Source organism: Salvelinus alpinus, chromosome 13, assembly GCF_045679555.1.
Source record: "Salvelinus alpinus chromosome 13, SLU_Salpinus.1, whole genome shotgun sequence".
Classification (NCBI taxonomy): Eukaryota; Metazoa; Chordata; class Actinopteri; order Salmoniformes; family Salmonidae; genus Salvelinus; species Salvelinus alpinus.
In genome coordinates, this window is record NC_092098.1 from 8,044,643 (window position 1) to 8,058,528 (window position 13,886).

At 41.1% G+C, this 13,886-nt stretch overlaps 2 protein-coding genes across 2 annotated transcripts; one reads left to right on the forward strand and one right to left on the reverse strand.

Annotated features, from left to right (window-relative positions):
- Positions 1–506: 506 nt before the first annotated feature.
- rab38c (RAB38c, member of RAS oncogene family) lies at positions 507–3,359 on the reverse strand. The gene is made up of 3 exons (XM_071337635.1): positions 3,052–3,359; positions 2,259–2,527; positions 507–1,238 (listed from the first exon to the last, which is right to left on the reverse strand). The coding sequence occupies exons 1-3, from the start codon at positions 3,242–3,244 to the stop codon at positions 1,077–1,079; spliced, it is 624 nt and encodes a 207-aa protein (XP_071193736.1). The 5' UTR covers positions 3,245–3,359; the 3' UTR covers positions 507–1,076.
- A 618-nt stretch (positions 3,360–3,977) lies between these two features.
- LOC139536912 (ras-related protein Rab-39B) lies at positions 3,978–7,271 on the forward strand. Its single transcript, XM_071337634.1, has 3 exons — positions 3,978–4,307; positions 5,301–5,527; positions 5,821–7,271. The coding sequence occupies exons 2-3, from the start codon at positions 5,313–5,315 to the stop codon at positions 6,245–6,247; spliced, it is 642 nt and encodes a 213-aa protein (XP_071193735.1). The 5' UTR covers positions 3,978–4,307; positions 5,301–5,312; the 3' UTR covers positions 6,248–7,271.
- Positions 7,272–13,886: the final 6,615 nt, after the last annotated feature.

Consider the following 13,886-nt stretch of genomic DNA (forward strand, 5'->3'; position numbering starts at 1 on the left):
TTAGTATGCTATTGATGTGAATACCATTGTTATTGGACTATAACAACAACCTTTCACAAAGCACCAGCTTCTCAGTTTCCTGCAGCTCTCTATAGGAATGTAGGACATACAGTACATGTAATGTCTAGGCATATTGTCCCAAATGTGACTCTACTCGGCCTGCAAGTGAGATAAAATCCCTAATATGAGTCAGATTTGGCATTGAGATGTCTTCCTCTATTTTACAAATACTGTACAGGATGTAAATGCATTTTTATAGGCTACCAACTATATGAAAAGGTTTGAAATTCACTGGTTCTCTCCCTTTCTAGTCCAGCCTCGTCCTGGGATCAACTCATGGTGGAGGATGCAGATTAGGATGAGAGGAGAACTGACATCAATGTTATCCTTTTATACCTGTGTAGTAATAATATAATGACATAGTAACAATGTTGCATTAGCATGCTGTGTTGAACAACTAACATGGTCAAATACATAGGCTACAAAAATGGACAAGACAACTCTGCTGAACCCCACATCAAAGCCATTTTAATGAAGTTAAAGCTATAGGCCTACACTGCATGTACAGTATAGGTACACCAAGGCACTGTGGCAGTGTTGTCCCCCTCCTATAAACAGAAACACCCCTTTTGTATCAGTCTGATGCCAATCATAACGACATCTTTATATCACACGGTCCGATATCCTTGGTTATATGACTGTAGATATCATAATGTGTGTCATCTCATTGCTGATATTCTCTGCTTTGTCATTTAGTTGTCTGAGGGACTGAAATGAGGGAGAGCCCTGCTTTCACAATGTGGAGAGGTGGTTCACACCAAGGAGTTACAAGAATGTATTTATTGTGAAAAGAAAAATGTTCCACTCATTATATTACTATTTTACCATTTCTCACACAAACATGATCATAAATCAACATAGAGAGATACACCACATCTCTCGCATAACGTTTTTTTTCCATGACCCCTCTCAGCTTCTCTTGAAGATGTTCTTTAATTGGACCATTCCGACAGACTACAGAGAGACACATACAGACCCTTGAAGATCTTCATTTTTTCTCCATTCTCTTTGATGGGTCAGAATTTGTTACATGATCCACAGCGAACTCTTTCTTTAACGCTGTTGTTGAACCCAGGCAGAACCTGCACATCTGGGTCTGAATCCAAGACTGTACTCTCTTCATTGGCCAGGATATGTTCAACCAGACATCTCGCTGCCGCTTCAATGTTAGTGTTCTCCTACAAGATAAAACAGAAGACAAAATCATGTACAGCTTAAATGACAAATGAACCTCAGATGGGAAGTATTCCCCAGGCCAGATCTGCTCAGGATTCAAAATCCTCTTACCTCAGGCAGAAGGATGTTGCTAATCTTCCATCATTATTAATGTAAGCTATCAGCTGGGTAGGCCCCAGTGACATATTCACCCAATCAGCCTTCACAGCCAACTGAGTAACTCATTAGAGAGTGGCTGTGAGTGTCCCCTTCCTCTCAGGTTCAGTCTGTGAGAAGGGAACACACCTTTCACAGCCTTCCGGACCATTTCACACATTCCTGTTCACATTCCCCTCGGCTAATTAGCCTGTGTCCTTATACCCCAGGGTATGCTGACATTTCATTCCAACGGATCTCATGTATTTATCAGCCGAGTGTGATTGCATTTCATTGAACGCTTTAAAGTAACCCAAGCTGACAATCAAAGGCTGTTGTCAAATGTATGCTCTTTATAATTTCATTTAAAAAAATAATTTAAGCTTTATTTAACTAAGCAAGTCAGTTAAGAACAAATTCTTATTTACAATGACGGCCTACCCCGGCCAAACCCGGACGACGCTGGGCCAATTGTGCACCGCCCAATCACGGCCGGATGTGATGCAACCTGGATTCAAACCAGGGACTTTAGTGACGCCTCTTGCACTGAGATGCAGTGCCCTAGACCGCTGCGCCACTCGGGAGCCCCAAAAATTAGAGATACTATTCTACATAGTGATCTTCCATAGGGGCACGACTGTCAAATGTTAGCAGCCCAAAAAGTTCCCCAGCAGGAGTCGGTGGAATGTATTTAGAATCATTGAGATTGTGAGGCTTGTCTGTCACATGCACACACACACACACACACACACTCCATTGCAAGTGATCAGACATGATGTCTTTTAGGGCAACACTAGACTTTCTAGCCAGCCATGAAGCAGCCCACATGCTGCAGTTGGGAGAGGCTAGAACTACAGTACACAAGCTTCAGTATCTTTCTTCCTCACCTTGGCTGAGGTCTCAAACCATCCCACAAATCCATTTTCCCGACAGAACGTGTCCAGTCTGGGCTGCTGGGAGCAGACTTGATCGGACTTGTTGGCCAGCAGCACAGCTGGGACAGGTTTGCCATGACTCAGGGTGACCTTAGTGTCCAGATCGTCCTTCCACTTGAGCACGGCATCAAATGTGGAGGCGCGGGTCACGTCAAACACCACCAGAGCTCCCACTGCCTCCCGATAATACACACGAGTCATATTTCCATAGCGTTCTTGTCCTGGGACAAACAAATACAAGAACAGCACACATTAGGGTCAGAGGCACACAGCACTGGTCTATCTATACTTGAATTATATGTATTTAACTATCTAATTATATTGCATTATGACTTGGCAAGATCCAAAAACTGGTCAGGTTTTTCTTATTACAGAGAGCGAGAGAGAGACTCCTGGCAATAACTGCAGTGCTCATGTGACTCTAATATGTGCATGAGACCAGCTGAGCCCAACACAAGACACATTCCTCCACAGTGCACATGAAACACCATAGGGAGAAATACTTTACACTATTCATTAGGACGATTCATGTAACATTGGCTATCTATGGATAAAACTAAATATAAGTCTCATAAAAGTGCGTTAATTCATTGATACGCCTATTGAGTTGTTGAAAACATAAATGTGATTTTACACAAAATGCTAAACTTGAATAAAGTCTGACGAATCGTCCAAACCACTGGTATTACAATGGATGGATATATAAAGTCAAATATTAAAGTAAAATGGACTGGTTAAGACATACCGGCAATATCCCAGAGCTGTAGTCGTATAACGGTGTCACTGTCCCAGTGCAGAACTTTGAGCGCAAAATCGACGCCAATAGTTGCGCGATAATGTTGAGAAAATATCTGATGGACATAACGCTTGATGATTGACGTTTTCCCGACCCCAAGGTCGCCTATAACGAGAACTTTGAACAAATGCTCCTGCTGCATGGTCTGACTGTGTACAACAGCCCATTAAAAACGCACACCACAGGATTCACTATTTGCCAGTGATGATGGCTTTCTAAAAGACAGATTATGATTTAATACTAATTCCGTTCCAACTACAGCCTACATTCTTTCAAGTGTTTCCATATAGAACATTGCATGTTGACTGTAGGCCTATGTCACGGTGCACCCATACGAAATTATGCCTTCATATCCAAAGGATGAAGTCAAGCAAATTATGTAATCCAACTTGATTCCATCGGCCGTAGCCAACACGAAATGTTAACTTTTGATCTTATAATATTTTCAGCATAGGCCAACTTTCTCCTCAAAAAAAGTCTACTCCATAGCTCTAACACCTCCGCAATGAGTTTCCCTCCCTCCAGTCGCTTCGAGACCAGTTTTCCACCCGATGTCATGATACAAAAACATTTTAAAACTGCCAAGACTCAGCCACACCCATTATCTTCTACCCTGCAATAGTCTACTGTGGGTCTACTTCAGAGCAGGATTCGCACACAAGCTATTTAACCATTCAGAGGACATTAGGCTACACAGTAGCCCACAAAGATAACCCGAATCTAATCTTCGGGAGAAAAATACCTACATTTAAATGTCCCTTTATAGCACCCTCTATTGAGAGCAGCGCGTAATTTCGGAGACATTCTATCTGCGTTGCTGTCTAGGTTCTTACGGTAATGGTGCTGATGAGGGATGAGTCGCGCTATGTGATGCTGTTGTTACTGCCATTTCATCAGCGGATTTTCAAAAATATCTCTCCATCTTTAAACATGGAATTACCATAAAATGAAACCATCGACAAGTTTTAAGGACGGCCATTAGCCTATTTCACATGAAACTCGCCAGTACAGTAACAAATCTCAGTGTAGAATAAAATAAAATGATAGCCTAGGACAAGGCCTATTTGCGGATTACTCCTTGGTGTAAAACACAGCGTTTGACTAGGCCTCCTGGGATCACTGTTTCAGAGAGCATCTTCGAGAGAAAATATTTCTCAAGATCATGGGGTTTTCTATTGCCAGGCGTTGATCGCCCATCCAACAAGGTAATTTAACATAAGTTTGTAGGCCTACATGCCGATGTTGTGTTTATTATGGATTAATATGGCATTGCCACAGAGAAGACCGTTGTAACTCGATCTATGAAGGGCGGAAAGAATATCAGTTAAATGTGTTTTAAATTAAGATGGCTTATTCTAAAACGTCAGACTTATGTAGCCCAGACATAACACGTTTCCAAATTTTGGCACGGGTGAAATGAGTATTCAATATGTAGCCTATTGTTTGTCTATAAAACTGTGCATAACTACCCTTTTAATTTGGTTTGTAATTAAAAATATATGTTATTGCACTTGATTGGCTTTGCACCAACTGTGTTTCTATGAGAGCTGAATATACGAGTTATGAACCAACGGTGTTTCTCTGGGAGCTGAATGTACGAGTGTTATTTTGCAAGAGCTGTCTGTGCATTTACACTGGAAAGAGGAGCGGCCTTTCCCTCATTGTAATGTAGGCTAGGGCAGGCAGACTACTGTTTTTCAAGAATACGCAATTAGTCCGTCCGCAGTAGGCTATTGGAATTCTACATTTAATAGTTCTTAGCACCACTCAAGTCGATTTTGGATGTTGCGCACACATCATCACGAATAGGCCTCGAAAAAATAGTCATACCCATCACACAGAACTACATAAAAAATAGGCTGATAAGGATAACGCTTACAATGTTTACAAAAATTGGAGTCAAACAAAACATTGGAGTAAAACTACCCACTGGACACACACCGGTGAATCAACGTTGTTTCCACGTCATTTCAACGAATATACGTTGAATTGACGCCTGTGCCCAGTGGAAGCTTACAACAGTTGAACTAAGCTAATGAGGAATATACTGTTTAAGTGATATTCTTCAAGAATCAATGGGTATATAGGCGATCATTAATGAATGTACTGTAGATACTAAGGAGTCTAGATTTAAGCTAGTCTACTTGATTATAGGTTGATTATAGGCCATTTACTATTCGTTTATTTTTTTGCCATAGATTCTGTGAGATATGGAAGCGATATGGCTGTACCAGTTTCGACTCATCGTCATTGGGGACTCGACAGTAGGAAAGTCGTGCCTGATCCGGCGATTCACCGAGGGACGCTTTGCGCAGGTGTCTGACCCCACAGTCGGTGTAGACTTCTTCTCAAGGCTAGTGGAGATAGAGCCAGGGAAACGCATTAAACTTCAAATCTGGGACACCGCTGGACAAGAGCGATTCAGGTTAAGTTTTTAGATTGTATTTTCCTTTTTTAATCTTCCATTGTAAAGACGAAATAATTTGTCTTAAAAAAAATCACTTTTTTTGATAGTCATCTGTAAATATTATTGTTATAACGATATACAATTTTATCTCTATATTATTCATCTCGGACCCTTTCGTTGTCTTGATGTTGAACCTCACCACTTCTCTGTCACACCCTTTGTTTTTCCATTTCCCCACTTCTCAATACTTATATTTACAATTTCTCTCAATTCTGTCTCTCTTCTTTGCTTACCCCCTCAACCCTCTCTAGGTCTATTACCAGGGCTTACTACCGTAACTCTGTTGGGGGGCTGCTGCTGTTTGACATCACCAACCGTCGCTCCTTCCAGAATGTGCATGAGTGGCTGGAGGAGGCCCGCAGTCATGTCCAGCCTCACAGTATCGTCTTCCTGTTGGTGGGTCACAAGTGTGACCTGGAGTCCCAGAGGCAGGTGAGCCAGCAGGAGGCTGAGAAGCTGGCAGGTGCCTATGGCATGCGCTACGTGGAGACATCGGCTCGCGACGCCATCAACGTGGAAAAGGCCTTCACTGAGCTAACGCAGGACATATTTGAGCTTGTCAAGAGCGGTGACATCAACATCCAGGAGGGCTGGGAAGGGGTGAAGAGTGGCTTTGTGCCCAATGTGGTGCACTCCTCAGAAGAGGTCACCAAGAGTGACCGCCGGTGCCTCTGCTGAATGTCCTGTCTGTCTAGTTGGCTTTACCCCCCCCCCAGCCCATGCATTCCAGTAACATTATGACCCACTAGCTCCCTGTCTTATCACCTGGCATTTATTTGGCTCTCTCACTCCTATCCTGAATACTGGAAGGCCATATCAGCTCTAGTCTACCACTGAAGCAAAAATGGACAAACCGATTTGGGTCGTTCCATGAAAAGAGTGCCTTTTGTGTCCCTTGGATATTTTAAGTAGAAATTGTGCACCAATATTGCATTTGAATAGCCTGTTGCATTTCGACATGTCCCTCTCTCAACCCCGTGTCTCTTCTAGGAGGATTTTAACCCACTTAATCCCAACATTTCTCAAAGTAACATTTTGTTGCTTTGCCAAAGTTATTTCTGAAGATTATTATTCATTTCGTGTGATTAGTGATTCATTTATGTCTGTCCCTCATTTTAAGGTCAACGGAACTCCCGTTTTAATATGGTGAAGCTATTCCTTTTAAAATATCTATATTTTTTTAAAGAAACATTGAACATATAATAGTGAAATCATAGTGTAAAAGCAGGTGAGCTGGTTCTACAATTTTGGGCCATTTTCTGGTGTTGTGTGGTGGAAAACTGAGCGGGTCGAGCATAACATGTCACCCCTGTTACCCACAAATAGACAGGCTAGAAATATTCTAACGATGACATTTTTTAGGGTGAAGATTGCATTCAATTGCCATTCCCCGTCACAAGGGGATTGATGGCTGATTTAAGATGAAATCATCAACCCTGTTATGGTCAACCGTATTTGGCACTTAATAGGCAATTGCTATAGTAATGGGAAAACTTGTTTTTTATGAAGTTGAACATGTGCTGTCACATTATGACAGAATGTTAAAATTAGGTGAACCCCCCCCCCCAAAATATACCAAGTTACACATCTCAAAAGGCACCGAATTGGTGGAACGACCCAATTGCCAAAGTAACCTTCCTCGCCTCTGTCTTACCTGTTACATGCACTTGAAAGAAAATAAATGCCCTGCTTTATGATGAGATTTTCCTCTCTGTAGTTATGCCTCGTCTTGTGCCCTACGGAAGGAACACACCTCAAACTTTACAAGTCTGTCCTGGAGTCTGGAGCGCTCACACAACTTTCGGGAGGACACCTAACCTCCCTAGTCTGTTGCTGGCTGGCGTGTGCAATACAAGGGGACACCAAATCTAGCTCTGCTTTTTAAACCCTCTCTATGGAAAGATCCAATTCACAGAGGGAAGCATGTGTTGTATTAGCACTGCGTGAGCATGTGGGGAATGGCACACTGCCGTGTGCAATGCCTCCTCTGCTTTAGTTTGTGAGACTGATGGCACCACCAGACAAATGAACAATCCGAGAACACATCATTGCCATCATCCTTTTGATCATAGATAAGATGGAACCAAAGTGTGTGTGTACTGATTCAGTTGTCAACTGTGTTTCTATATGAGTATCCACAGGGAATTTGTACCGTTGAGTGTGGGTATGCACTGTGAAAGGCCTAACATCAATGTTTTTATTGCGGTTTGCGTCCTCGTTGCTCATATTAAATGCACAGTTGGTGACAGAAGGTAAATGTACAACATATCACCCCTTTTAGCTACCCTGTCCATCGATCATAATCATTACAGAGAATGTGTCTCATGAGGAAGCAGTTTTATTTACTCCATTGGCGTAAACTGTAAGCCCACCCCTTAAACATTGACATCTACCCAACGATAATGCCTCCTGATGAACACTGAAGCTTTAAATGGGGTCGGCCGCCTTTAAATAGGGTTGTTTGCCTTTAGTTTCTTAAGACCTCCATACTGTATGGTCGTATGCTTGTAGTTTAACATGATTATAAGCAACATTCTGCATAAAGCAACATGTCCGATATTTCTTCCCGCCCTACACTGTTAAAAAAAAACTATTTTGGATCAACCTAAAAAATGACTCCAACTGGTTACAAGTAAATAAGTTAGGTTTTCTCAATTGAAAAACACTACATTTGTTGAAACCAAATATATGATTCAATGGCGACAGTTTTATTTCATTATTACCAAACCCATATTTGAAGTTGCAATGTATTTCTTTCAAAACTCAACTTACTTTTCCCCTTTCGGTTAAACCTAATAAATAACAAATACAAACTCATATTTCATGTAAATGTAACCAATTTTTTCATATTGTTCCAAGTTCACTTTTTAATTTGGAATTACCTATCCAACTCCAATTAAATCAATTCCCTGTAAATCAAGGAATTAAGTTGGTCCGATAACTTGAAATAATGTTTCTAAACATATTCTTTATACATTTAGTAGCCACAATATCATGGCCAAGAATTAGCTACCTTAACATAGAAACCTTAACAGGCTCTTTAGTACCATATGCTCTCATGCAAGTATCATTACAGATGCTGTCAGTGTACACGTTTGAGTTAGAATAACAGATACAATTAGACCACATTAACAGGAACGACATTTACTCTCACAGGTGGGCAAAAATAACTAACTGAAAGCCAATAAGCTATACCTCCAGCGCTTTTGATAGGCTGCCGCCGCTACATTGCCCCACCGCTATTCAACGCGCATGCGCTCGTGAGGTGTTGAAAGCAATTTAGAACTTTCATTCAATAAAAAAAAAAAATCACATTGATCTGTCAAATTTGTTATTTGATTTCAGGGAAATTTTATAGAATAGGTTGAATGAACCAAAGTGTCATTTGTTATCATTCCAATCAGTAAATGCACTGCAGAACAACAGCATCTCCCCACTTTGTTACAGTGTTTTAGACTCAGCCATGTGCTTTATCTAACCATTAAGACTTCCGACCTCAACCCTTAGTACCTCCTAAGCAGTTTTCCTCCTCAATGCCAGTTTCCACCCACCTTATTACAACTTTTCGGTAAGCTACGAACCCCTTTGCTTCAAGGGCCCCCATGTCCATATTTCTGCATGCTAATGCAAGCAGACCATGTCTGAGAGCAATAATCAGGAGCCTCCTGGGTTCAAAGTATCTATGCACCGAGAAAGTAACCATTCACTCTAAAGGAAAGCTACAACGTGCGTTCATTCATTTTACTGTCCTCCAACCCTCACAATGTGTTGAACAAGAGGGTTGTTCATTGCCGCACGTGTATAGTTGCATTTCACCCATTTTACATTTGATTTTCCAAAGAATTACAAGTGTCTTAATGGATTTCTGATATAACATATTGTAAATAGCCAGGGTGTACTGGGTGCATTTGTTTCTAGAACATGAAGTGTAATATTGGCGTGATAGAATTCCAGTTTTACTTTCTCACAATATGGGGAGAAAATTCCATCCGTTTCAATATTTGTAGGATGTATCATACAGTAACTGGAGTGGAAAGGGAGAAGGCTTTGAATGGGTGTTGCTCTGTTCAGGATATTAAGATAGTTTTGGTTTCCCCCACTTTCACTGAAGTCGTACCCATGTATCATATGAAAGGAGATATATGAAAAATGAACGTCCACAACCTTCATATTGACATCCGGTATCTAAATATCCTACATGCTTATTGAGCCTACATGTGACAGACACATTGCAGTCTGTTGTTGAATGGACTCCTGTCTCCATTCTCTGCTTAAGCCAGGTACCAGATCAGCTGCTCATTTTACAATCACAGCACTAGCGCCAAACAACCGTTGTCTTTCTTTCTAAACCACTGACTGACTGTAATATCGGGTATCGTAGAGAGAACATTCAGACAGACGGTTCTCTGTAGTTCGTGATCTCTGCTAGACACCGGAGGCTCCGGATGACGCAGTTTACCTGCACAACGTCATGTGGCGGTTTGAAACGACGACATACATCTCTAGTCAAAGCAAAGATGCATTTCCAATTCATTTTATGTGACTTGTAAATGTTATTTGAAACAAACGTAAAGCCGAACATGTTTCTTTAGCGATGTGTAGGTTTGGGACGCATAGAAGGGCAGGTTCAATGTCTCATATGCTTGTAAGAAATAAACATTTGATCTCAGCAAAGGCACGGTCAATATTACCAATGCTCTATGATGCCCATCCAAAATACATGTGTTCAGTGTTAGTTACCTCTGCATGCACACTTATAACCCCAATGACTTAGATATTCCCCCAGCCTGGAAAAAACATTCTGTTTATTCAACAAGGCGTTCAAAAGAATTTGAAATTCCGTAAGTGAAACTGGATATGCAAGCAGGTCAAAGCACATGGAGACTAAATTAATGTAATGTCGGTGATGTATCTATTTGTACCACAAATATTCTGTGAACTAACTCCCTATTAAATTGTGAACACTGTTGATACGAAAATAACCGTTTGTAGTCTCCATTAGTGTAATGCTGCAATGCCATGTACAAACACACAAGAGGGCAGCACACACTAAAGAGTTGGCGTTGTTAATGGTTAGACGGTAACAATCACAAGGCGCAACATTAAAAGTTAAAGACACGTGTAGTTAAAATACAGGGCGACAAAAACATATGGGATTCTACTGTGGATCTAGAAAGAATTCCTATTGAATGTGTATATAATGGAATCTTAATCAGCATCGCCCATGCACACAGCGAAGTGGCACCATGTAGCCATGTCCAGCTGCATCCAGTGGTGGGAAAAGTACCCAATTGTCATACTTGAGTAAAATTAAAGATAGAAAATTACTCAAGTAAAAGTGAAGGTCACCCAGTAAAATACTACTTGAGTAAAGGTCTAAAAGAAAGTCGTTTTAGATATACTTAAGTATCAAAAGTAAATGTAAATGCTAAAATATAATTAGGTATCAAAAGTACAGTGTATTTGGGAAAAGTATTCAGACCCCTTGACTTTTTCCATATTTTGTCACAGCCTTATTCTGAAATTGATCAAATAAAAATAATAGCTCATCAATCTACACAATACCCCATAATGACAAAGCAAAAACTGTTTTTTTGAATTTTTGCAAATGTATAAAACAAAAACAGAAATATTAAATTTACACAAGTATTCAGACCCTTTACACAGCACTTTGTTGAAGCACCTTTGGCAGCGATTACAGCTTTGAGTCTTCTTGAGTATGACGCTACAAGCTTGGTACACCTGTATTTGGGGAGTTTCTCCCATTGTTCTCTGCAGATCCTCTCAAGCTCTGTACGGTTGGATGGGGAGTGTTGCTGCACAGCTATTTTCAGATCTCTCCAGAGATGTTGGGTTCAAGTCCTGGCTCAGGCTGGGCCACTCAAGGACATTCAGAGACTTGTCCCGAAGCCACTGCTGCGTTTTCATGGCTGTGTGCTTAGGGTCGTTGTCATGTTGGAAGGTAAACCTTCGCCCCAGTCTGAGGTCCTGACTGCTCTGGAGCAGGTTTTCATCAAGTATCTCTCTGTACTTTGCTCTGTTCATCTTTGCCTCAATCCTGACTAGTCTCCCAGTCCCTGCCACTGAAAAACATCCCCACAGCATGATGCTGCCACCACCATGGTGCCAGTTTTCCTCCAGACATGACGCTTGGCATTCAGGCCAGAGTTCAATCTTGGTTTCATCAGACCAGATAATCTTGTTTCTCATGGTCTGAGAGGTTTCTTTTGGCAAACTCCAAGCAAGCTGTCATTTGCTTTTTACTGAGGAGTGGCTTCCGTCTGGCCACTCTACCATAAATGCCTGTTTGGTGCAGAGTGGAGATGGGAGGCCCTCCTCCCCCGATTTCTCAGTTTGGCCGGGCAGCCAGCTCTAGGAAGAGTCTTGGTGGTTCCAAACTTCTTCCACTTAAGAATGATGGAGGCCACTGTGTTCTTGGGGACCTTCAATGTTGCAGACATTTTTTGGTACCCTTCCCCATATCTGTGCCTTGACACAATCCTGTCTTAGAGCTCTACGGATAATTCCTTCGACCTCATGACATGCTTTTTGCTCTGACAACTGTGGTACCTTATATAGACAGGTGTATGCCTTTCCAAATCATGTCCAATCATTTGAATTTACCACAGGTGGACTCCAATCAAGTTGTGGAAACAACTCAAGGATAATCCACGGAAACAGGATGCACCTGAGCTCAATTTTGAGTCTCATAGCAAAGGGTCTGAATACTTAAATAAGGTATTTCTGTTTTTTAAGTTGCTAATTTATTAAAAAATGTCTAAAACCCAGTTTTTCACTTTGTCATTATGGGGTAGTGTGTGTAGATTGCTGAGGAAAAAATTATATTCAATACATTTTAGAATAAGGCAATAACATAACAATGTGGGAAAAGTCAAGGGGTCTGAATACTTTCCAAAGGTACTGTAAAAGTATAAATCATTTCAAATTCCTTATATTAAGCAAACCAGACGGCACCATTTTCTAGTTATTTAATTTACGGATAGCCAGGAGCACGCTCCAACACTCAGACATTTAAAAATGAAGAATGTGTTTGGTGAGTCCGCCAGATCAGAGGCAGTTGGGATCACCAGGGATGTTTTCCGGTGCTGCTAAGCATTCAGAATGTAACAAGTACTTTTGGGTGTCAGGGAAACTGTATGGAGTAAAAAGTACATAATTAGTGGAGAGAACAGTCTATGACTAGGGTGGCTGGAGTCTTTGACAATTTGTAGGGCCTTCCTCTGACACCGCCTAGTATAGAGGTCCTGGATGGCAGGAAGCTTGGCCCCAGTGATATACTGGGCTGTACACTCTACCCTCTGTAGTGCCTTGTGGTCGGAAGCCGAGTAGTTGCCGTTTTCTCTTTAAAGTAGCACTTTAAAGTATTTATACTTAAAGTACTTTACACCACTAGCTGCGTCATGAGGTAGATTTTGACAAAGACAGTAAACAGAGGTAGCCAAGGCAGCAGGGGCACCTAGAAAGGGGAGAGAAAACAGTTAGTCATCATTTTACTGCATATCTAGCTGTATTATAAACTGTAACGACAAGGTTGTAAGCCATGAATAAACACTGCACGTGTTGTTGACACCTTCAATAAGTATCCAGAAACTAACCTTGAAGGTGAGGGCTTCCTTGCTCTCAGGTTGCCTCCAGATGCTCTGTGCCCTTTGTGTCATTATCAAGGCCAGGAGAATCTGAACACATCATATTCATCACATGACCCAAATTAAAAGAGCGACTGGAAGAAGAAAAAAGTTGTTTGAAGCCTGTGGCATCTATAGGCGTTTATTCTGGTTAGTGTCAAAATTGACTACAATGTGTAAATAGGATAACTTGAGTCAGTCAGTCTCGTTCACAATGTAATTTGCAAAATTATTATGAAATAAAGGTATGTCACGGAAGGAAGGGTACGTACATTTTCCTTGGGTTGGGTTATTTCAATCCTGCCCACAGCTGGCAGCACCCAAGTAATCATTCATTCGAAGCACTGACCAGTGACCATGGTAAATTTGGTTTCACTCTTGATATCCCTATGGGGCTATTTAGGGACCATCAGTAAATTAAAAAAAATGTACATGGGACGATAATTTTTTAAATTAAGAAGCTAAAATGTTCAATGACATAAAAACCTCAAACTATAAATTGTAGAAATGAATATACAAATATTGAATGCATTTAATGAGAACACTAAAAAAGGTTTGAAACATGAAAATATTCTCCCATTTACATTGTGTAATATATTGACAGTCCCTAACTAACCCTCACAGATATCCAAAGTCAAACCTTCTTTGCCATGGTCGCACTGAAGCTAATT